Here is a 23,746-nt window from a genome sequence, read left to right on the forward strand (position 1 = left end):
GTAGTACCAAGACTACTCACTTCTGACGCAAGGCTTGTAGTTCAACCCAGACGTCATCATCTTCTGTGTTATCTGAATCATCGCTGCTGGGGCAGGAAGGGATGTGCATAAAATTCATCCAAACAGTATTGCCATGTGGCAACTCTCCTTCGCCCTCTCCTTCTGCCACAGTAGTAGTGCCCTCCTCGCCTTCCTGCACAGGTGTTTCACCAGGAGATCCACTATCAGATTCAGAAGTACTCGAGATGTTGGGTCCATTGTCTTTGGGGGGGGATTCTGATGGGATATTTCGTGTGGGTGTCACCTGGAAACGGCCCAGGATTTGTGGCTTGGTCTCTCCTGATAAAGAAAAATGAAGTATGAAGAGGGCAAATCTTCCTATAGAGTAATATTTTTCAAAATTAGTAACTTTAAGATGTGTGGGCATATACTCCTAGAATTCCCCTCTAGATGTTACAGTTACCAGCCACTGCTCACAGGATATTATGAAGCCCAAGCAATGCTACTTAAAGTTCCATGAAATCTATGGCCCCAAACAAGTAACAGAGTGCCAAACAAAGGAAAGACAGCTGGTACTTTTGCCTCCCATTTCATTTGGTTAATGCTCTGGCTGTGACTCATTTTGAAAGCTGGTGAAAGGTCACGGCTTATAAGGTGCTTATATACATGCTTCCATAAGAGTGGTAAACCTTCCCTGTAAAACAAGACAGCCAAAGTTTCAAGGAGAGGGATGCATTTGGAGCTCAGTTTGGGTGTCAAAAAAATCAAAATAAAAGCAAAAGGGCTAGCTCAGATCCTCTTCTCCCTCTTTCTCTTTATCATGCCTGTGAAAGTAATAAAGCAGGAAAGTATGGTTTTAGAACTTTTCCATCGTTCCACAAGTCTGTGACTACAGCAGCAGCCTTGTGCCACCTGCAGCAACACAAAAAACTAGCCATTGAGTCAATTGATGTTTGAAGAGAAAGGCACCAGAGAAGATTTTCAGGGATTGGAAGGGACAATTTTGCAGCTTGCCATAGCCAATATTTACTAGTTAGACTTCCCATTAAGGTCACTTAACCACATCAACAAAATGGATGCAGTCAAGCATGTGAAGAGATTTTGCACACTTTGCAACTGTTGGTACTCTCTTAGGAAAAGAACAGAGTTTTATATCAGTATAGCTAAGAACAATTTAAGCCTAACACATAGTATTTGTAGAAGGGAGTGGGGTGTCAAAATTTGCAATGCAGCATTGTGTTGCAAAATTTATCCCGTTTGAACAATATATGCATCACCACATCTGGCGCTGTGCTGATTTTGAGCTATCTGAATTATCAATGGATAATAATATATGCTGCTCTTAGTCATGACTTTGCACCACAGCTACTTGCAGAGGGCTTCAAATTTCCTGCTCCAATTCTTCTGAAACACTTCTTACCTTCACTGACAGTTGTGTGTTCAGCAGGGGAACCATTGGAGGTAGACTGATCTGATACGGTTAATTCTGTTCCAGACCATGAAGAAACAGGAGGTACCTGTGGAGAAAGGGAAATAAATCAATAGAGAATTTCCTATTTTTGGTCCATTCACCAGGCAGTGGAACTCTAATTTATTTCTTCAAGAGATATCTGTGTTATCCATTGATAATTCATTAAATCAGAGGATTAATCTGGGATTCAGACAAGCTAAAATAATGTACATCTCACCCTGATAGGGAGAAAATGCTACAATCAGGAGTTCTCAGTCAATATTTAACTGAGGTTCCTATGGAGCTGAGGTAAAGCTTCCCAAGAATGTTCCTCTTGTATAATAATAAAAAAATCCCCATGCCCATTGTTAGAATTGCTACCTTTGATGACTAAATATAAAGCATTCACTATTCCCTAAAATGAACAAACTTCCATGTAACAATGTTCCCATTTGTATTCACTCATCATAGTTAAGTAATACATTTCAACAGTACCTTAGAATTGAGGCATAAGGACACAAGAGAGCCTCTTGTCCCCCCCCCCCCCCACATCTATAGGCACACAAGATACTTGATTCAAAAGACTTACTGGATGGTTCTCAGAATTCCCAGCAACCACGGGGACTGGAGTTGGCTTACAGCCTGGAGACACCACTGACCCCAACATTCCATTGACAAAGTGGGCTGGTTTTGGGGAAGACCCCAGCTCAGGATAGATAAAACGTACGGTAGTTGGGCTTGGTGGACACAGAACTGGTGGCTGTGGGAGTGGCGAGGTATAGAGAGGCCCTGTCTGGGCAGTCCCTACAGATACTGCTGGGAGAAATGACTGGGCCATACTCATCATAGCCAGAGAGAAGACATTGGCGAAGGAGAACAAAGGGGAAGTAGAGGTAGACCACATTGGGATAGGTGGTGCATGCACAGTGGTGCCAATGGATGGGGCAGTGGAATTGGCAAGGGGTAATGTGGGGAGAACAGAATTTGGCAGAGAAATTGGTTGAGGAATGGGGACAAAGTAAGAGGGAGTTGTAGGAGTCCCTGGATACATATGGTAGGTTGGCCAAGTTTGTCCAGGTGTACTGGTGATGCCTGTAAGGAAAAAAGCAAATTGGCAGGTCAGTTGCTCCTAAAAGCAAAGGAAGAGAAATCAGCTGTATTTCACTCATTATGTAGCATTGCAGAAAGCCTTCCCTATGTTTGCAGAGCAGCTGGACCCAGTTAATTTTGTTCTTTCCAGTCACCAATCAAGCTTTATTTCCTAATTAATATTGTGGATCATTTCCCGGCTTTTTCCATCAATGTCCATATTTTGCACCTTGGGAAACTAAAATATGTGATGAGTTTGGCATGGCTGCTTATGTATTGATTGATTCTATTTCAAAAGGTTTAAGATATTTTAAAAAGAAATAGAGGAATGGGAGACTAGTATAAGATAGAGTGAGAGACATAATGTATTGTGTTATATAATTCGCTTAGATTTCCCCACATTATTGGGATTACAAAAAGTCTTGCCCCTGCCCAGATCATAAATACTGTAAGTAAACCATTTTTACAAGTTTTTCCAAATTCAATTTCTCTCTTTGTTTTTTTTAAAGGATGGTTCATGCAGGATATTAGACTCCTCCAGATTATCCCTTTATTGTTGAATAATGTTATATCATTATCACCAGCACTATTTTGATCCAGTAACTTTTTCTCAGTTCAATCCACTCACAGGGTTGTTGTTGGGAAAATAGGAAGAGGTGATATTATATACACCACCTTGTGTGGTACAACATAAAGGCAGGAAATAATAGTTGTTATCATCTTAGATATCTAGCCAATGTCCAGCATTTTACATTGCTGGATAAAGATCTTTCAAGATAGCAAGCCTGGTTAGCTTCCCTGAATGCTGTTTACTTAAATAGTATTTTACAACTACTGGTAGAAGTAACCACAAACAATCCGTTTTACCTGCAGATGTAGTTGAGAGCAGTGGCTGCCCAAGGTTTTGGGTAGTTGTTGGGGGAATGGTGGGGCTGAAAGGATCATTCTCAGAAATTGCATCCACCACTGAAGTATGGATAGGTGATGACACAGGCTGTCCTGAGCTAAGGCAACCAAAATCTGTAAAAAGTTGAATTCTTAGAATACATATTTAGATCCTTTACTACAGATTAACATCCCTTAATGAATAATCCTATAAGGAGGAATATGAATATGAAGAATGAACATCCTATAAGGTCTTTCATCATTTCTCATTTTCATATTTGCTAGCATATTATTTTTGATAAGGTATAGCAGTGATGGCTAACCTTTTTCTAAAGGTGTGCCAAAATTGTGTGTGCACGTACAATTGTGCATGCATACATGCATGCCCACCCACCTGTGTGCATGACCCCCACACCTACACATTTGCATGTGCTCCCTGTACATGCGCGGGCGCCCTCTCCATGCAGGGAGGGGAGTTTTCACCTTCCCCTGACTCCGGAGGCTTTCCTGAAGCCTGGGGAGGGCGAAAATGGCCTTCCCTGGCCCTCTGGAAGGCTAAAAATTTGCTGGCTGGTCCATGCACATGTGCTGGAGCGGAGGACTGCTGTCCTGGCAAATATGGCTCCATGTGCCACCTGTAGCATCCATGCCATAGGTTCGCCATCACGAAGGTATAGTATTCAATCATTATATCTTCTTTTCTTGTCTTATGAAACACATTTGTATTCCAAAACAGCATAAAGCAGATAAACTCTGTTTCAATTTTTATTAAAATCTTGAGAACTGGCAATTGCAGCCTAATGCAAAAGTGTACACTTAGAATTAAATAATTCTAAATTCACAAATATATTTTGGGTACCCAAAATGAATGGCATTTATAGTGCCTCTTCATTAAAAAATACTATTATTCCAAGCATTCTTTGTTTCAGCAATATAATCAAGAAAAATTGAGACCATATGAAAAAAAAATCATTTTTATTAATTCCCTAGGAATCTGTCTCCTGCACTTTTTTTGGGTGAAAATAATAGAATCCTAGAGGAAACCATAATTCTTTGAATGTATCAATAACTGACTATTAAATTTTGGAAAGATTTATCCTTCCATTTTTATAAATAATGAAGACTAGTAGGAGTAATATTATAATGGGTTAAATTCTCAGAGGATTTCAGTCCTATTTCCTCTCTCATTGCCTGTTAGGTTTCAGTATCTGAGAGATCAGACCCAGTAAATGAAATAGCTTTTCAAGTAGCAATTGAAAAATAATATGGGTTGAGCAAATGTTTGATTACATACCACTGAGAGATGATGATGAGGAGATGGAACATGAGAGGTCTTGCAGTGGCAGCTCGGCCTAAAAGAAAACAGGAAAAAGGTAAAAAATGTAAATAATCATTCAATAGATAACGAAGAGAGATCTCTCTGACCATCTGAAGAATGCTCTATCCTTCTTAGCTATTGTGTATTTGGGATTAATGGAAGAAGAATCTTATTCGAGGTTCAATTTCCAGACAAATCTGAATTTTTCTTGTAATAAAGTGCCTTAATGAAAGTGGCCTCAGCATTTTAAGTGATTGTAGGATGAGTATAAGAAAAGCCAAAGGAAAAATGGCTTATCTCTGTTAGTGTGCTTAGCTGACCAAAAAAATGAGGAGATGCACCAGCTACTCATTTGGAAAATAATAAAAAGGAGCATTTCCGGATGTTAAATAAATATTTTCTATCCTAATTCTCAACCAGTAAAGATCTGAAACTCACTGAGGGAGCGTTAGTAGCTGAAGTAGGAGATTTACATTGCACATCAGGCTTGCCCAGAGCCCCCTGTTCTTTGTTCAACTTATCCTTCTGGAGTAGTGCTTCTACACGCAGGATAATATCATGAATTCCTTGGATGAATTGCTCCTGTTCAGATTTCAGGATAAATTCCTTGGCAACCTGGAAATCCAGAGGCACAGTCACAAGCAGAATTAAGGACGTTCCATCCTGCCCCCAGTTCCTACTGTTATAGATAATGTGAATTAAAAAAATCAACATCCATACCATGGCAGCTGCGATTTCCTCAGGATTGTCTCCATCCAGGTCAAATTTGAAGGTGACCATCTTGTTATTATATGTTTGTAGTTGACATTCAACTACTTGATCATTCTGATTTGGCATCTACAGAAATTAGGGGGATTAATATTAGGGTTTCTGTGAACATGTGCAAGCAACACACACAGACACACACACACACACACGGGAATCCAGCCTTCTTGATGGGCTTCAAACTTTTCAAGACAGTTTGTTAGAACATGGATGATTTGGAGAGGAATTATTCCTGCCAGCATGTTAATCATACAAAAGCGGTTTTTTAATGCATACATTTATATGTATTTCTGCTGAGATATTTTACAATATTACAGTTAAGTAGATTGGCAGAAGCCTAATGCATACCATCCAATTTATATAATTTTGTTTCTTAAAAACAAAAATAGACTATGAAGACACTACAGTAATATTCTGAATAATTAGTCATGATATGTGTATGATTGGTAAAGATTTTAAACATACATATATAAAAGATTTTGAAATTATGGAAATTCCATTGCATATAAAAATGCTAAATTCCTCTGAATAGATTATTTCTGTATGCTACTTACAACAAATAACCTTCCCCCAAGATTAATATAAAGTATTCTCTGAAAATCTGAAGGTCAGACAAAAATAAGGAGTTTAAAAGTAGTCTGTACTGATTCCTCAGGCTAATTTGCTGAATTAATAAATGTGGAAATCCAGAGCTATTTACCTAACTGAAGTTATAATGAGAATATTTGGAAGGCATTCAAAAAGGACAGTAGGAGTTAGTAGGGTGTAGTTGTTAGTAACTATGTCATGGCCTAGAAATCAGGAGCCTGAGTTGTAGTCCCATTTTAGGAAAATCAGCTGACTAGGTGATGTTCGGCCAGTCACTCTCTCCCAGTTCAACCCACCTCATAAGGTTATTTTTATAGGAAACTGGAGGAAGAAATATTAAGTATGTTTACCATATTGAGTTACTTATAAAGTAATAAAAGCAGGATAACAATCTAATAAATAAATAAATAATACTAGATGATCAAATCTTATAATTACAATTCCGAAAGGAGATATTTATATATTCAGTTCAAATAAAAATTGTTTTTTCTGTTATTTACTAATTTCGTTCCTTGTACTGCAAAATAGTTCTTATATGTTTATATAGGAAGAGAGGGTGATTCTTACCAGGACAGCAGGGAATATAAGTACATAAGGGATTAAGTATTTCTTTTATTAGAGAACAAGAAATAGATGAGAAATTAGAAAAAACAGGGGAAGGGGAAAATAGAAATGAAAAGAAAGAAGCTCCCCAATGTATAATAGTACAGAGAGAAAAGAGAAAAATCTCTCTAAAAAAAACAATAAAAGGAAATCTTGGAGATGGGTGTTCAAATAATGCAACAAAAAGATATAAAGGATACTCAGGAGGGAAAGATTAGTAGATACAAAAAATTAATAAGAGATACAAGAGCTCAAGAAAGAGAGAGAAAAGATTGACCAAAAAAATAAAAAAAATGGAATTCTAGAAAGATTAAGAGATGATGGATAATGAGCAAATATATTAATAAAATGGGAAAATACCATAATCCCAATAAATGCAGATTAGTAAATTGTAATCCAAGATTAGGCAATGTAACTGTATTATTAATATGAATAGTGTGTTAAAATATATTGTACTCCCAGGATGGATTGAATATTGTTTATAATTGGTGTTGTTAGTATTCCCATACATTTGGAACATTGACGCTATGGTGGCATAATGAGTGATTTTCATAATATTGAAGGACAACACCTAGGAAGGGATAACAAATATGGGACACAAAGAAATGTTATTTATATTTAAATGAATTAATGGGGAAATATAAAAGAAATATGAAATGAGAAAAATATTGTCAAAGTTGGAAGATAAGAATTTTACATACTATTTGTATTATTATTGTTAATGTTGTCCAAAAAAGATTTGGTCCAGACAATGCAATGTCCACAAATTATGTATGTTTATACATAATACAAAGTATTTTCTCTATCAATATAGTAGGTACTACACTTCTATTCAACTCATTTCTCCAAATTGCTGTCTTTTTTAAAAAAAAAAAAACCAGTCCATAGGACTAACGCAGACACAAATGTCACAGTGGTTAATTATCTGACTCTAGAATTGTAGGGGAGCAAATAAACATACCGTATATACTCGAGTATAGGCTGACCCGAATATAAGCCGAGGCACCTAATTTTACCACAAAAAACTGGAAAAGTTATTGACTCGAGTATAAGCCTAGGGTGGGAAATGCAGCAGCTACCGATAAATTTCAAAAATAAAAATAGATACCAATAATGCCATTGCCCATTGAATAACATATACAGCCTGCCTGTGCCCATTAAATATACAGTAGCCATTGTAAAAATTTGCTCTGCATAACAAATTATTATCACACAATACCGGTGTATTCAATGAAATACTTCACTCACCTCATGATGCTGATGTCCCGCTGTGATGATGATGTCCTGCCTCCTATGACACACAGCACAGTGATTCCTATCATTGGATCACTGTACCAGAGGAGGTGGGACATCGCTATGTGGCTGCTTGCCATAACAAGGAGGAGGTGGGACATCGTTGCAGAGCGGCAGGAGGGGGAGGAAGGGGAATCGTAAGATAGCCCTGCATTACATTAGAACGTGAGGAGGGGGGATGGTGCGGTGCACGCTGCGCGGCAAACTGACACAGAGGGAGGGGAAACTCAGGGGCGCTGGGCCATTCACGAGCGTCACCCAGTGGCATGGCCCCGCCCCTTTTTCTCCTCCATTTTGGGCAAATTTTTCACTGACTCGAGTATAAGCCGAGGCGGCTTTTTTCAGCTCAAAAAGTGGGCTGAAAAACTAGGCTTATACTTGAGTATATACAGTAATAGTAGGGAAAGGACACAAAAAATTTATGCAACTTAATATTGTGTCCTCATCATGTTTTATTTAAGAAAATGGTTCTAGATCTGATAGACATAATTAAATTTTATGCCAAATTGCACGGTTCCATTTTTTCATAAAGAGCCAGCTTGGAGTAATGGTTTAGGCGCTTAAGGTAGAAACCAGGAGATGGTGAGTTGTAACTTCTGATCAACCGTTCTGGAGTTGCTTTGCTTATGATTATAATTTTCCAGGGCTATTTTCTCCTTTTTCCACTATTAATATTATCTCACAATCTTAGTACAGTTGTATCTATATAAATCCTTTTTTCTATTATTGTCTGTTAATTACAACAATAACAACAACAATAAAACCTAAGTGTTGCAAGTGATAGCACTCACATTAGTAATGCGCAGACGAGATCGGGCACGACGGCGAGCCAGCCTTCCAGAGCCTCGCTTGGTCAAGGGCTTTGATCTATCCTCACTTGCGGAGAGACCCTCATAGCCATCACTCAAGCCAGAGGCCACATCAGATGTGTAACTATTCACAGATGATGATGAGGAAACAAATTAGAAATGTGATCAGTTTGGATGTATCATAAAAGTTATCTCACTTCTTGTCCTTTTTAAATTTATTGTTTCAGGCAAAGCTGAGCCTTTCAAGAAATGGCCTTAATTCTTGCTCGGAGGGAATATGTACCTTCTTGTCCATTCCATCCTTTCCAAGCTGGAAAGGATGGAAAGTATAGAGAGGGGAAAAAGAAGTATGGGATATTACCACAAGATTCCAATGCAATCCTACCAATGGTAATTTCACCACACCTTTTCTGCTATACATATTCAACCTATACTTGCAATTCTTTGCTACCCTTAACAAATTGCCCTTACTAAAGGGTTTTGTTTTTTTTTTGGCCAAAATGAAATTCCCATGAAGTTCTTCTGTGAATGTGAGCATTGTCTTCCTCTTAGGAGAATCTGCTGTTATGTTCCTTGGTCTTCTCTCTCTTTCATTCAAGTAACCGTTTGGGAAAGGCCTTGAGAATAGCTTTCCTGTTTGTTGTGTAATTTAGATTTAGATCTATGTCCTTTCCCAAAAAGCACCATGGTGAATTGAATGCCTTTTTGCTTTTCTTTTTTGTTTCAGACAGCACTGATTATTTGGATTGGGGAAATAAAATCAATATCTGATAAACTTCAAATAGAGAAAGCAAGCCCAGATAGGCTGCATCAGAGTTCTATTGTCAGTTAGTTGGGCATAGTAATGGTTATTAGAAAGTGGTCCATACAGCCCAATACATCTTTGGCATCCCCAGATACCAAAGACAAAGTTTTTTTTTTCAATCAAATTTTTATTTTTTATTCCAAAGACAAAGTTGTTGAATCATGGTGCCTTGGAAATTATTTAAATTATTTATTGAAGAAAATGTATATGTCTGCCCAGTTCCCTCTCTGTTACTCTGGGCAGTTTACAAAGATAAAAAACAACAACATAAAAACAATAAAAAAGCAATAATCTCTCCCTCCTGGCAACAACCACCAGTCAATCAAATAAGCCACTTGTTGAGCTCCATCCCACTCCGGGTGCCCCTGCCCCACGTTCATCAGTTCTTCAATGCCTTGCAAAAGGCTGTCAAAGTGGGTCCAATGTTATCTCCATGAGGATCATGTTCTGAGTTATTTAGAAATTAACAGATGCTGGCATGAAGTAGAGCTCTTGTGAAGGCAAGCACTAGAGGGGGAAAGTCCAATATATAACAGACGTTTTAAAAGCACATCTTCCTGGGTAATCCCTATAGAAGTTATCTTTATTCTAGGGAATTCAGCTTTATTTATCTCGGTACAGTATATTTTAGGGTTTAGAAGAGAGAGCAAGCAGCAAGATATTGTTCACTCTGCATCCTGAGACATAGCCCATAATAGCTAACCTCTGAAATTCTCCTACCTGTCGACGGGGGAAGAGATGTCACTGATAGAGACAGGATCCAGGCTCACAGCAATGGTCTGTGGGTATAAAGAAGGAAAGGGGAGTTGCAATGCCTAGCCAATTCATCTTCTCCCCATGTCTAAGCCTCAGCCACGGCAGCTGCACATGCCAGGGACAGAATTTCCACTCACCGAAGCAAAAGAATGTCTTGAAACAGTTATTGGGCTAGAATGACTCTTCAGTTTTTCGGGCGAGTCCACAAATCCAGAGGAACTTAAATATCCATCAGTTTCACAATCAGCTGTGGAGGGAAAAGGGGAGATATAAAGTAAGATTTGACTGCATCTAATCTGGTGGCCTTTTAAGCTTCCCAGAGCACTGCTAATTTTGCGCAGCTTCAGTGTAAATGTTAGATCCCTCCAAGACAAAAAGAGAGCAAAAAATCTCAGCAAAAACTGACAGAAATATTTAAAAGATGCAAGCTAGAGATTTTCAGAATGCTTGTGCAGCTGAGTCAAACTTCAAATGCCTCTCCGTCTGGGAATTATAGAGACTGTGGTTCATTATGCTGGAGGTCATATGTAGTCATACAGTCAGTCATTGGTTGAAGATAGAGACAACAAAATGAATGGGTGTGCTTACATGTGGTAGAGGAATAATTGGGATGAAACTGGAATGGCTGGTGCTGATCAACCTCTGGCTCTTCTGGCTCTGTGGGAAAAGTTGATCCAAGGGCAGAATCAGCAGACCCTGGTGTGGTGGGGTTTGAGGTCTGGACAGGACTGAGAGGCGAGGGGGAGTCCAGGTCCAGCAAATGCAGGATATCAGGAGTCATTGCTAGAGATTGCTCCTGGCGCTTCTGCTGTTCCTGAGCTTGTTTGGTCTTCTCCCGCTGGCGTTTGATAGCAAGAACTCGCTCTCGCACTGCTTTTGCCACTGGCTTGTAGTCTGCCTCACATACAAAGCCTAGAACCACCTGCATGATGGGCCAGTGAGATAGAGTAGAAGGATAGCAGAGCAGGAAGACAGAAAACAGAAGGACAGTCAGACAAGGTCATACATCTTATCTGTTATCTGCAGTACTGTCCTCAGAGCAGACTCTATTGTAGATGTGTAATTAAATTGTAAGTTTTGGATGTGAGTGTGAGGTAGGTTTGTGATTAGATATATTCACACACACAAATCTCTGGTGGTGTGAGCAATTCCTGAGCTACCAGCAGACAGAATTTGTAGAAAAATATACATCCAATGTGACATTGTAAGGGAACAGATAAAGAGTAAATCTCAACTGTGATAAATCTCACGACACAGAATGCAATGTGAGAGAAAAGATAATATGAAACTACTCTGATTTCTTAAATACAGATTTGAATAAATAATGATTATTCCTATGTTAGGATATGATACTGCCATCATAAGAGTTAATGGATAGCCACTTCCCTCAGAAGATGTGCCATTCTTAGGATGTGCTAGTACAAAATGCAGTTAGAAAAATAAAAGACAGAGATGGCTCTACTCTAAATCCCTTATTTATAAAATATTCTAACCTGGAAAGATTTGGAGAAATAGTAGAGAAATGAATGACAGTAAGGTGTACCATTTCTTGGGCAACTTCCTCAGCCACATCCTTATATAGCTCAAAGTAAAACTCCAAGGCATTGTTGTCCTTGTACTTCCCATGCAGTTTTTTAGTGTCATCCATCCGTAGCCAAAGCTTCAAAGTGGTCTTAATACCATCATCCTCTTCGGCTAATTCAACATGGACCCCTGTATCCTCATGGAAGAAGGAGTGATCCAGAAGATCCTGGATGGTATATCTGCAGGGAAGATAGGGAAGCAAGTTGAATTTAAACTATTCTGGAAAAGGAAGGTAACAGAAAGTAAGTTTAATTCCCCAGATTGTTATTTCAATATGACTTAAAGAGGTACCCAGGCCAGGATCTTCATAAGTACATGAACACCAATTTATCCCATGCCCTTAACGGCTGTATTTTTCAGAGTATAAGATGCACCTTTTCCCTTCAAAAAAAAGGCTGAAAATCTGGGTGCGTCTTATGCATCGAATACAGCATTTTTTGCCTCCTGAAGCCCCACCCCTTCACCAAAATGGCCATGCATACCCTTATGGAAGCTTTCAGAGAGCTTGTGGGGGCTGGGGAGGGCAGAAGTGACCAAAAACAGTGTTTTTTGCCCCGCCCAACCCCCAGCAGCAGTCTATAAACCTCCATAATGCTATGCATGTATTGTTTTTGACAAAAAACAGGCCTGCTTTTTTTGCCCCTCCCCCCTCCCCCAGGAGCACTCTGAAAGCCCCCCCCCCGGCTATTCATGCCTTTTAAAAACAATGGACCCGTTTTCACGGAAAACGGACCGTTTTTGGGAGGTTTGCAGATTGCAAAAACTTTGGAACCCATTTTGGAAAGCTCTTTAACTGATTGATGAGAATTACATTGATCAAGTGCTGTGCCAACAGAAACAAGTCTTAGGTGCTGCAGATTGTCAGTGATTTCCTTCTCCAGCACATGGATATATACACCTGGAAACATCTACCTACCTACTCTCTCTCTCCCTACTTATCTACTGTATTTCTCTCTCCCTCTCCCTCTATCTACCTATGTACCTACCTACCTACACTCTCTCCCTACTACCTATTGTATCTCTCTATTTCTCTCTCTCTCTCTCTCTCTCTCTCTCTCTCTCTCTCTTTATCTCTTTATCTACCTATCTATCTACCTATCTATCTAACTACTCTCTCTTTCCCTATCTACCTACTGTATTTCTTTCTCTTTCTCTCCCCCTCTATCCCTCTATCTACCTACTTACTTTTTTAAAAAAATTGCCTCTTCAAAACCTTGGTGCGTCTTATACTCCGGTGCATCTTATACTCCGAAAAATATGGTATATAAACTTACTTCTTAACCCCCCCCTTTTTTTTTGTTAGATAGCCTCCTCAATATTCAGCCAGTTGTGAGTGTCTGAAACTTGTTTGGTGCTCAAGAAAGCAGAATTTGGGTTGTGTTGTTAAACCAACCCACCCTACCATCTAATAGTTTCCATGACACAGCTGTCTCCCACATTTAATAATGACAGTCTCTGAAGTAGCATTACAAGTCTGAGGGTCTTGAATTCCAAGGGAATTTGAGATTTAGACTGACAGTATCTTAATTGGTGATTCAGTATTTTATGTCCATCCTGACAAAAGGCACATCTCAAATTACAATGTACTTGAACTACATGCTATTTTGAATCTTTGCACTGAATTGTCTACCTTGGAGAATATATATACATATTATATATTATATATTATATATTATATATTATATATTATATATTATATATTATATATTATATATTATATATTATATATTATATATTATATATTATATATTATATATTATATATTATATATTATATATTATATATTATATATTATATATTATATATTATATATTATATATTATATATTATATATTATATATTATATATTATATATTATATATTATATATTATATATTATATATTGAATATTGAATATTGAATATTGAATATTGAATATTGAATATTATATATATTTATATGTTCCCAATTTGGCTGTCAGGTTCTATGTAAGATTCTAAGTGATTTCTAAAACAAGAATACAAGTAGTTGTTGATTTACAACCACAACTGAGCCCAGAACAAGACAATTGTTAAATAAATTTTGCCCCATTTTATGATCTTTCTTGCCACAGATGTTAAGTAAATCACTGCCATTGTTAAATTAATATCATGATTGTTATGTGAACCTGGCTTCCCCATTGACTTTGTTTGTCAGAAGGTTGCAAAAGGGGATCATGTGATCCTGTGACAAGACAACATCATAATAAAACATGCCAGTTGCCAGGTGTTCAAATTTTGATCAAGTGGCCATGGGGATGCCGCAACAATTCTAAGTGTGAAAATTGGTCATGTCACTTTTTTCAGTGCTGTTGTAACTTTGAATGGCCATTAAAGGAAGGGTTGTAAGTTGAGGACTATTGTATTTTAAAGGGGTGCAAATAGGTACTGAATTCTTTTTACCCATTCCTTACCTAGGTCTACCCATACTTCCTACCCATTCCTACTTAGATTATTTTTTGTGTTTACCAGATATTATGGAATTTTTAAAAGGGGTTCAACATGCACTTTTACACCCACAGGCAGATATGCATGCAGAAACCACAAAACACCGATATTCATTGATTTAGCATAATCACGTAAGCAGCTATGCTGTTTTCTACCTTTCATTTTTGTTCATTCGGATACAACCCTCAATTATCTCCTTTAGTTCAGGCACCTTCACCTTGTGAAAACTGTTTGGTTTCATACCCTGTTTTGAGAAACAAGAGACAGGATCAAAACGGGTCAGGGTAGAAGGGAGAGCAATTCAATCTCTTTTTCTCTTATGACAACAAATCTTGCTTGCCTTTCCTGCTACGAAGAAAAAAAAGGCAGTTGCTTAGCCCTTTTCTGTAAAACCTAATTAGCTGGGCTAACACACTAAACTAATCTGGATGCCTGGAACATGGTTCCATTCTAAATCCAAAATTGCACTAGCAATCTAATTTAAAAAATTAGAAAGTAATCATGGGAAAGTTTCTTTCTCCCTTTCCACCACATAAGGACACTGCAACAGAGAGAGCCAGGAATGCAGAGAAGTGAGAGAAGGTGGAGGTTGTACTCTTACCGAGGTAACCTTACGATAGATCTGAGCTGCATTCTGGCATTCTGAATAGGGGTATTCTGAGGTTGCCATTTCAAGCATGCACATGCCAAAGGCATAAACATCCACTGCTTCATCATACTTTTCCTCATACATCTCTGGAGCCATGAATTCAGGGGTTCCTGGAAAAGGAAGGAAAGGATTTACTTGAGACTTAATATTAACTTAATATTAAGTGACACCATGGCAGTGCCCAGGACATCTTTAAACCTTGATTTCCCATCTCTACTTAACATCTCAGACAATAGCGCCTGGTATGTACAAAGTTTTTAAACAGGCCCTGGGCAAAACTCATTCACATTTAACCATGAGATATACAGATAGTTCTTGACTTATGACCACAATTGAACCCAACATTTCTATTGCTAAGTGAGACATTTGTTAAGTGAATTTTGTCCCATTTTACAAGCTTTCTTGTGACATTTGTTAAGTGAATCACTGCAGTTGTTAAGTTGTGGTTCCCCATTGATTTTGCTCATCAGAAGGTCACAAAAGGTGATCACATGACCCCGGAACATTGCAACTGTTGTAAATATGAGTCAGTTGCCAAGAGTCTGAATTTTGATCATGAGGATGCTGCAATGGCAATAAGTATGGAAATGGTGATAAGTCTTTTTTTTAGTGCTGTAACTTCAAATGGTCACTAAATGAACCATTGTAAGTCAAGGACTTTCTATATAAAGGCCATAAAAGACCCATTTAGTTCAATGGGAACAGTAATACATTATTGAAGCAACCTTGTGAGAATCGAGAAATACTTAAACTAACAATTCTGTCCCTTAAGGTTTTGCTTAAAAGATTGCCTCTTCCATAGGAAGAATAGAGCAGAGTGGAATAGAATAGAATAGAATAGAATAGAATAGAATAGAACAGAACAGAACAGAACAGAACGGAATGCATAAGTATATAAGAGTGTGCATATGTTCCCAATCCCAGCAAAGTTATGCCATTTAATACTACCATCTGTGCAACTCATGCTTATTTCCAAATTTTGGAAGCAAATAGATCCAAATATCTTAGCAAGGTAATCCTAATAATTACTATTGCTGAATATAGTTTTAAGGATGAATGGCTACATAATGTCAAATCAATATATTCTGCTACACATTCTTTACTTTCAAATACACATCAAGTACCTATGACACTCTTGGCAAATGAAGCACACTTGAGTGTGGCCAAACCAAGGTCTCCAATTTTGACTGAGCCAGTAGGGCCTGTGATAAAGACATTATCACATTTCAGGTCCCGATGGATTATTGGGGGGGATCGTGTGTGTAGAAAATGGAGTCCTCGAAGAATCTGTCTGCTCCATCTCTGAAGAACTTTCATCTTCATCTCCTTGAATCGTTTCAAATATCTACAAAGAGAAAGAGAGATCGAGAGAGAGATCTGGTTCAGAGCCATCTCATCATCATTGACTGTGGGCCATGATAGGCAGAACCTAAATGCTTTCAAAATGCCAAAGATATTGATGAGTCAAGAGTCTCAAAAGCAGTGTTCCCAAATAATCCCATGATGACTAGTCTACTCAGTGATATAATCATAAACTGGTGATTAGATGTTTAACAGAAAAATAAAAGAAAGGAATAAAGTGAAGTTTCCTTATCTTTGAATTTTCTGAAGTTCGCTGAAAGAATAAAAACAAAGCAAGATAAAATTTCCAATTTCATTGTTTTAGAAATATTTCTTTTTTATTATTTTAATGCTTGTAAGCAAATAAATTTAAATAAATAAATACCACATAGTTCATGAAAATACTTTTTAAAAAACCACAACCCAAGGAGAAAAAATGTGATGGGACTCTGACCACAACATCTATCATCCCACTGATGACCAGAGTTGATTCAACTGAACTAACTGGCTACGTGGCTGCCTCCTTCCTCTCTTACTGCTCCATGTGCATCCAGGGTGAAATTCAGCAGGTTCTGACACGTTCTGGAAAACCAGTAGTGGAAATTTTGATGGGTTCGGAGAACTGGCAAATGCCACCTCTGACTGGCCCCCGAGTGAGGTGGGAATGGAGATTTTGCAATACCCTTATAGCAATAGCAATAGCAGTAGACTTATATACCGCTTCATAGGCCTTTCAGGCCTCTCTAAGCGGTTTACAGAGAGTCAGCATATTGCCCCCAACAATCTGGGTCCTCATTTCACCCACCTCGGAAGGATGGAAGGCTGAGTCAACCCTGAGCCGGTGAGATTTGAACCGCTGACCTGCTGATCTAGCAGTAGCCTGCAGTGCTGCTTTTAACCACTGCGCCACCTTGGCCCTTCCCCCAGGAGTGGGGAGGGAATGGAGATTTGCAGTATCCTTCCCCTGCCATGCCCACCAAGCCACGCCCACAGAACTGGTAGTTAAAAGAAATGAATTTCACCACTTTACGCATCCCTCCCAAAGTTGCACTCTTGATGAAAGATGACCATCATCTGAAATACAATGCACCAATCTTTGGTTCAAATATATCTCCAGAACTGAATATTGGAAACATGAATTACAGATTCAAACTCATTTGTAGTCTGAAGGAATTCACCTTAATGCAACCCAATTATCTTTGAAAGAAAAACTTCCTTTCATTGTCCTACAATGTAGCAGAGTGGTCCTTATTTGAATCCTATTCCCACACTGATTAATTGCAAATAATTTGTTTTTGCAAGTAATCAGCATTTGGATAAAAAGTTGTTGGTTAGCAATTAAGGGAAAACATGCAGGAAGCCTGAAGATCTCAGTTCAGACACTTCTTTTTCTTCAGCAGAAAGAGGAACGTATCAGACAATCTTTGAAATGTTTTCTAGAGAAATAGCAATGTTATTAATATTTTGCTGCACAATGACCCTCTCTGTGGCTTGTAGACCTGTCCTTTAATACAGGAGATGGGTTAAAAAATGCCCCCCCGCCGAAAAAACCCTCAACATAGCTCCTCCAAAGCTGCTTTTCATTCCAGCCACCCATTCCCATCCAATCTGTTGTGTGCTCACGTTTTAAGTGTGCCTGACGTCATGAGTTCTGTCACCAGCACAATGCAGACTTGTCCTTTGATAGAAGACTTCCATGAGTCATAGAAACGGACAATGTTAGGGTGTTGGAGTCCCTTCAGCATCTCTACCTCCTCACTGAAACGTTGCCTTTCCATTTTGGATAATTTCCGTGTCTAACAAACATGAAGAAAAAAGAAAGAATCTCAAAAGCTCATTTTTGAGGCTGTTGAATTCATACCAATATACTGTAGTCAAATTAAGATTCTAGATTTTGAAATCAAAATTTCACATTTTAAAATGCTCACATTTTATTTCAAACTGGAATTGTGAGAGATATTTTTATTCATAATATTAATTCCAAGGAATGAATCCTTTGAAGGGAATGATTTTCCTCTGCCTTACTTTTTCAGATAGTCTCATGAATGGATTATTAGGCATCCATCAATGCTATCTACCCCTCTTAGCTTTCCCAGACCAATTACCTTTATCTCAGTGGAATAATATTGATCTCTGAAGATCAGAAACTTATTACATGAAATACAACCAAAACTGTTGCGAGCAGACACCTATACATGATTATATGTGTGATATCCTCTACAATCTTCACATATCTACCTAACCTTCCAGACTTCACAATTAGTTTTCATTTGTCCATCCTGACTTTCTCCCTGTCACTTGGTGTCTTCCAGGATCACAGACATTGGTGAGCTCTCCAATTATGTTCATATTCATCACAAGCTTATTTTACATACTTTTAATTGGCTTTATTGCATTTTCTGCTTTTTCTGCCTGAGACATTTAACTCATATCTTCTTTACTATTTATCCTAACATTTTTGTATCTAAAACTGAGATGCTTACTCCTCTCACTCCTCACAGACCTCAACTGCAAGCTAGCCATATTCATGGCTGTCATAGTTAACTTCTTCTATGGTATGTTCCAGTCAGCTGGAGATTATACAAACAAGGGACTGAGATCCACTAGATATTGGTATGGAAAATAAAACAGAGTCAAGTAATCCCCTTAGGAAAATAGAATTTTGAAGATATTTTTATTCTTGTTTTTAAGTCAGAAGAGTGGTCAGTAAATGATTATTAAGGAGAATATGTAAACAATCTATACTTCTTTGGGAAAGCACATTCTGACTTATTATATAGCTGCATCAGTATTCTTTCCTAAACTTAAGGTTTTTAACTAAACACTGAATTCAACCGTGAATAACACAGGTATTGGGAAAATAAAGAGAATATGTAGTATATTTGAGTCAAGTAGTTAGAGCAAGGACCCAAATCTGTCTGAATTTACCTCAGTTTTAATTCCACCATACCTCATCGCCTCCTTGAAAAGAAAAGCCAGCCAGAACCCTACTCAATTCACAGGCCATACTGAGCATTAAGTAGAAAATGGAAGGTCAAAGTGAATAATTAGGCCTGATCTGTCTATGCAAAATGTGAATTAGAAGTAAAACTGATGATGATAAATTAAAGTTGAATTTATAAATGTTCCTTTATATCAAGGTTGTGCAACTCAAGAGTCAGATGAGGCATTCTCTGGTCTGTTGACAAATATAAAATGAAAAAGGTGAGGCCAGAATCTAAAATGGGATAGATTTAGGAGATTTAGGTCCTTTAAAGAAGGGTTTAAAGGGTGGAACATATGTCATAAGCTTTGTGCAATCAGCAGGGTGCTTCTTTAGTAACATTTTACCTGTAAAAGTCAAGCTAGTCTGCCTAAGTACAATATTTGATATTCATTTCAAATGACCATGTTAGGTAGGAGAGAAATCCAGACAGCTGAAATCTGGTACTATCCAGTCCGTACCAGCATCAAATTACAAACTGGAGGTCCCTGAGGGAATACTTATTTCAAACATAAAACCAGAAACAAGTACAAAGTCCAGCAGAGCCAATAATCACTTGATATTTTATTGCCTTTTCAGTCTTCACCATAACACTGTATAGTAATTAATTTAGTCTCTCTCTTGTAAAAGAGAGTACTTGTGGAAGGCTTTACAAATTTCCTTGCTCAAAGTTTTTCTATACAAATGTCAATGGCCAGCATGCGGAACATATTTGTTTTTTCAACTAGGAAGCAAAATGGAATCATCAGAAAGTCCTGTGGAAACTCTTTGACCACCATTACAAAACACATAGCAGAATACCAAGCTCCCCAAATTAATGTTCATTTCTCTGACACACAGCACAGAACCAAAAGTCAGAAGAATATTCTGAGAGATAAGGAAGATAACATAAAAAGACAAGAATCCTGGACTCATTTTGCCATTCTTGGGAAGAGAAAGAAGTCTAAAGCAAAATTTATCAACCCTGCTTTCCCGGGTTCATTTTACAGCTATAGAAAAGGAGCACTCTCATATAAAGATACGGATTAAATATCTAGAAAATCACAGTCATCCTTGCTCAAGCAACCTGTTCTTCTAATAGCCACTGTAATTCCCTATCTGCAATGGTTAGATTGCCTTTGAAAAAGCTGCAGGAGAGGGGGAACTAGAGAGGTAGGTAATGGCAGTAATCCAACTATTTTTCTTGCAAATCAGAATTGGATCCAATTGGCTAAGTGCCAAAACTGCTGCCACCACCAAATTCTCTGCTCCATCCACTCAGTGCTGGAACAGAGGCACTTTCTGGGTTGCAGAAATTGACTGTGTTAAGAAATTCCTCTGTGTGCATGTGGTTATTTGCAAGAAGAAGAAAAAAAGAAAAACCAAAGGCCCAGGAAAAAAATACCACACAACTGTCCATGTCTGCCTTCTTCCATATTCCAGTAAGCATATTTGGAAAAGAAACAACAGGGAAACAGATGAAATGTGTTAAAAAGAGGCAGTTTTGCCAGAGGGATAGTGTCTGTGATGGCCCTGTGCCCACCTGTTAGACCACACTTCCTCCCTGTGCCGGCAGGAACCGCCTCACCTCCCTATTGGCCAGAACCTCTGGTGGAGCTGGAGGTGGATCATATTTTTATACTTTGGGGTGTTTATGAAGTTTTGCTACAAATGCAGCTGTGTGCCCTCAGCCACTGTGAAAGCTTCATTGTATGCAGTTCAGGAGGGGCCCGAAGAAGAAATCCAGAGCTGGAACAACTTTATAAATAAGGAAAACCTATAGCAAGGAGCATACTTGTAATTTTTATGGAGGTGGAACTGTTGCACAGGAGGTTCATTCCCTCATGAGAAGTGTTCTGAATTAGTTTATATGATAACACTTTTACAGTACTATGATAAATGTGATTCTGCAGAGTCTACATATTAATTGTATTCATATATTACACAAAACCAGGATATATTTAACTATGGTTTGTTAAATAAGCCACAACTAACTAGGCTTATACTACATCTGGGTTTACGAAACACAATGGCTGGGTTCTTATAACAAACCCAAATCACATTATGGCCTAATGCAATATTGGAGCCCGCATCTACATCACAGGACTATGTTTCTAAATAAGCTCTAAAAAGTCAGCTTAGAAACAATTAGAAATGGGGAAAATTAATTTGCATCATATCTCTTAAATTTCCTGAACAAATAGGTACAAAACTAAAATACTTACATACTGTGTATTAGGACTACAGTATCATTGCAAAACATGTGAAATGCTGTGAAAACATTAAAACAGCACTTAAGAAAGAGTCCTAGAAAAAAATGCATATATTTGAAAAAGTCAATATAAAAACGCATTTCTTAAGTAGTACAGAAATGTATGCATGTTTGTATTGCTTACAAAGTTGCTGGTACACATATAAGGCAAAAACAAAGCCAATGTAGCTTTTACTAGAAGCAAGTCTAATTTGGAAGATTTGCCTCTTGAAATTAGAAGATAAGGAGTGAATTATTTAAAAGAAAACAATATTGAATCTCTGTATGAATTTGACACCTATTATATAATTTGATGCGTCTTAAAAAAAAGGAAACCAGTTTTCTGAAATGTTCAAATTCTTGAGATTTCTACTCCCTAAGCCTCAGCAGGTTAGCTAGTCATTTAAAAGGGAGGTGCATAAGCAATTCTACCTCCCTAGAAATACCTTCCCTATGATTCATTCCTATTCTGAAGGAAGAAGGGGTGTGTCAACACAAAAATGTCTGGACATGGACATCACCCGGATTCCCTTAAAATGCCTAGTGACTCTCTAATCTTATGGCATCAGTTGTAGGAGATGACCAGGCTGAGGCTGAGCCTGAGGGAGAGGTCAAACATGTCATCAGTCATGAGTCCCTGCACACCCACAAAAGATCTAAGCCCACCTTGAATTCCTTCTGCTCTTATCTCCTACTACTTTCCCTTGGCCATTAGTAGTTCAGATTCTTGTAGAGAGTTCAAGCTTACAATAAACCTTTATAACCATTTGAACTGTCTGATCTCCTGATTTTATTGGTGCTTGACACCAGCCCTATAAAGAGATTGGGTTGCTACTGAGCAAAATTAAAACTTACTAGATTGCCAGCTACCAATATGTCTTAGTTTATAATAAATTATAAAATCAAAATTCAAACCAAATGAGCTAAAAACAGTTACCAACATCAGTTAAAATTAATCTCCATGGTTAATTTAATTTAATAACAATTAAAATCCATGGTTAAAGGTTTTATCCAAAACAAAGTTTCTTTTGATAGTGAGATGGGTGGCATATAAATTTAATTAATTAATTGAAAGCATGTTTCAAAGCCCCTTTAGAAACCAACAGAATGCTGAGGTCTCTCAGTTCAAGAGTGTGTAGTAGTGCGTTCAGGGCAATTGTAGAAAAGGCTGAACAGAGATGCTATGAGGTGACCTTTTGGCAACTACAAACCAGCTCCTTGGGTTACCTCAATGAGATGTGGGGCAAGGGCAGAGATCACATGGAAAAAGATGTCTTTCCAAAATCTGATTAATGGCAGATACAATTTGCTGCTTGATCAATTGCTTAGACAATGTAATATATGAACTTCCATCAATTTGTTTTCATTAACAAGGCAAGATTCAATGAGATGAAATCATCTGTCAGCCCCACAGTGCATCCCCATCTGGAGGGACTAGTCTCCTTTCATGTTGCTTGATAAACTATTAGTTTTTGTAGAAATACTGGTTGTCTAAACTGACCTCCCCCAAATTACAAATTGGTAGAATGAAGGCTGATACAAATGATTTGACAAATGAGATTTACTGTAATTTCTTTGTTTCATTGTTGTGAGCAGCCTAGAGGCAATGAGTTAGGTGTATACAAGTTTAATAAATTGGTTATACAGTTAGCCAGATGTTTAGACTGGATTTGTTATCTATCAAGTTTGGGAATAGGAAGATGTTGCTTTTTGATGGTATTAAAGATCGTCACAGGATGTTAGCTGTTCCAAATAAAGGATATATTTTGCAATTGACTGAAGGTGATTTTGTCAATGCCAATGGTTATCACCATCATCACCACCACCACCACCAGAAAGTGGTCTATGATAGATCTCTATCCACAGCATTCAAATGCATATTTAGAAGCTTATTTCTTGCTTTTTCCTTCCTTGCAAATTTGCCATTTATTTCTCAGCACAGGAAATAGCTAACCCAGGAATTCCTTCTCATAGGCAAGACCACAGATCAGATCTTAAGACAAGAGGTAGGGCATTGGGTTCAAATAACAGCTGTTTGACACCCAGCCAATACTATTCCAGGCCTTTGCTGCAGCCTCAGGTAATTGATATGGATGGACCAAGTTTGAAGATGGCTATCTCTTAATCCTGGAC

General features: G+C 38.0%; 1 protein-coding gene across 1 annotated transcript in view; it reads right to left on the minus strand.

The window, feature by feature from the left end:
* WNK4 (WNK lysine deficient protein kinase 4) overlaps positions 1–23,746 on the minus strand; it is a 38,245-nt gene that overhangs the window by 6,236 nt on the left and 8,263 nt on the right. The window contains exons 2-17 of the mRNA XM_014055363.2: positions 18,024–18,196; positions 16,184–16,404; positions 15,012–15,169; positions 14,566–14,654; positions 11,905–12,124; positions 10,950–11,283; positions 10,499–10,608; positions 10,326–10,384; positions 8,783–8,924; positions 5,463–5,579; positions 5,181–5,357; positions 4,719–4,776; positions 3,407–3,559; positions 2,040–2,542; positions 1,421–1,517; positions 21–339 (exon numbers count right to left, since the gene is read on the minus strand). Coding sequence (XP_013910838.1) covers positions 21–339; positions 1,421–1,517; positions 2,040–2,542; positions 3,407–3,559; positions 4,719–4,776; positions 5,181–5,357; positions 5,463–5,579; positions 8,783–8,924; positions 10,326–10,384; positions 10,499–10,608; positions 10,950–11,283; positions 11,905–12,124; positions 14,566–14,654; positions 15,012–15,169; positions 16,184–16,404; positions 18,024–18,196 — 2,930 coding nt within the window. The remainder of the gene's footprint in view (positions 1–20; positions 340–1,420; positions 1,518–2,039; positions 2,543–3,406; positions 3,560–4,718; positions 4,777–5,180; positions 5,358–5,462; positions 5,580–8,782; positions 8,925–10,325; positions 10,385–10,498; positions 10,609–10,949; positions 11,284–11,904; positions 12,125–14,565; positions 14,655–15,011; positions 15,170–16,183; positions 16,405–18,023; positions 18,197–23,746) is intronic.

This window comes from Thamnophis sirtalis, unplaced genomic scaffold (genome assembly GCF_051295495.1).
Source record: "Thamnophis sirtalis isolate CommonGarterSnake01/CBP01778 unplaced genomic scaffold, rThaSir2_p1.2 scaffold_4, whole genome shotgun sequence".
Lineage (NCBI taxonomy): Eukaryota > Metazoa > Chordata > Lepidosauria > Squamata > Natricidae > Thamnophis > Thamnophis sirtalis.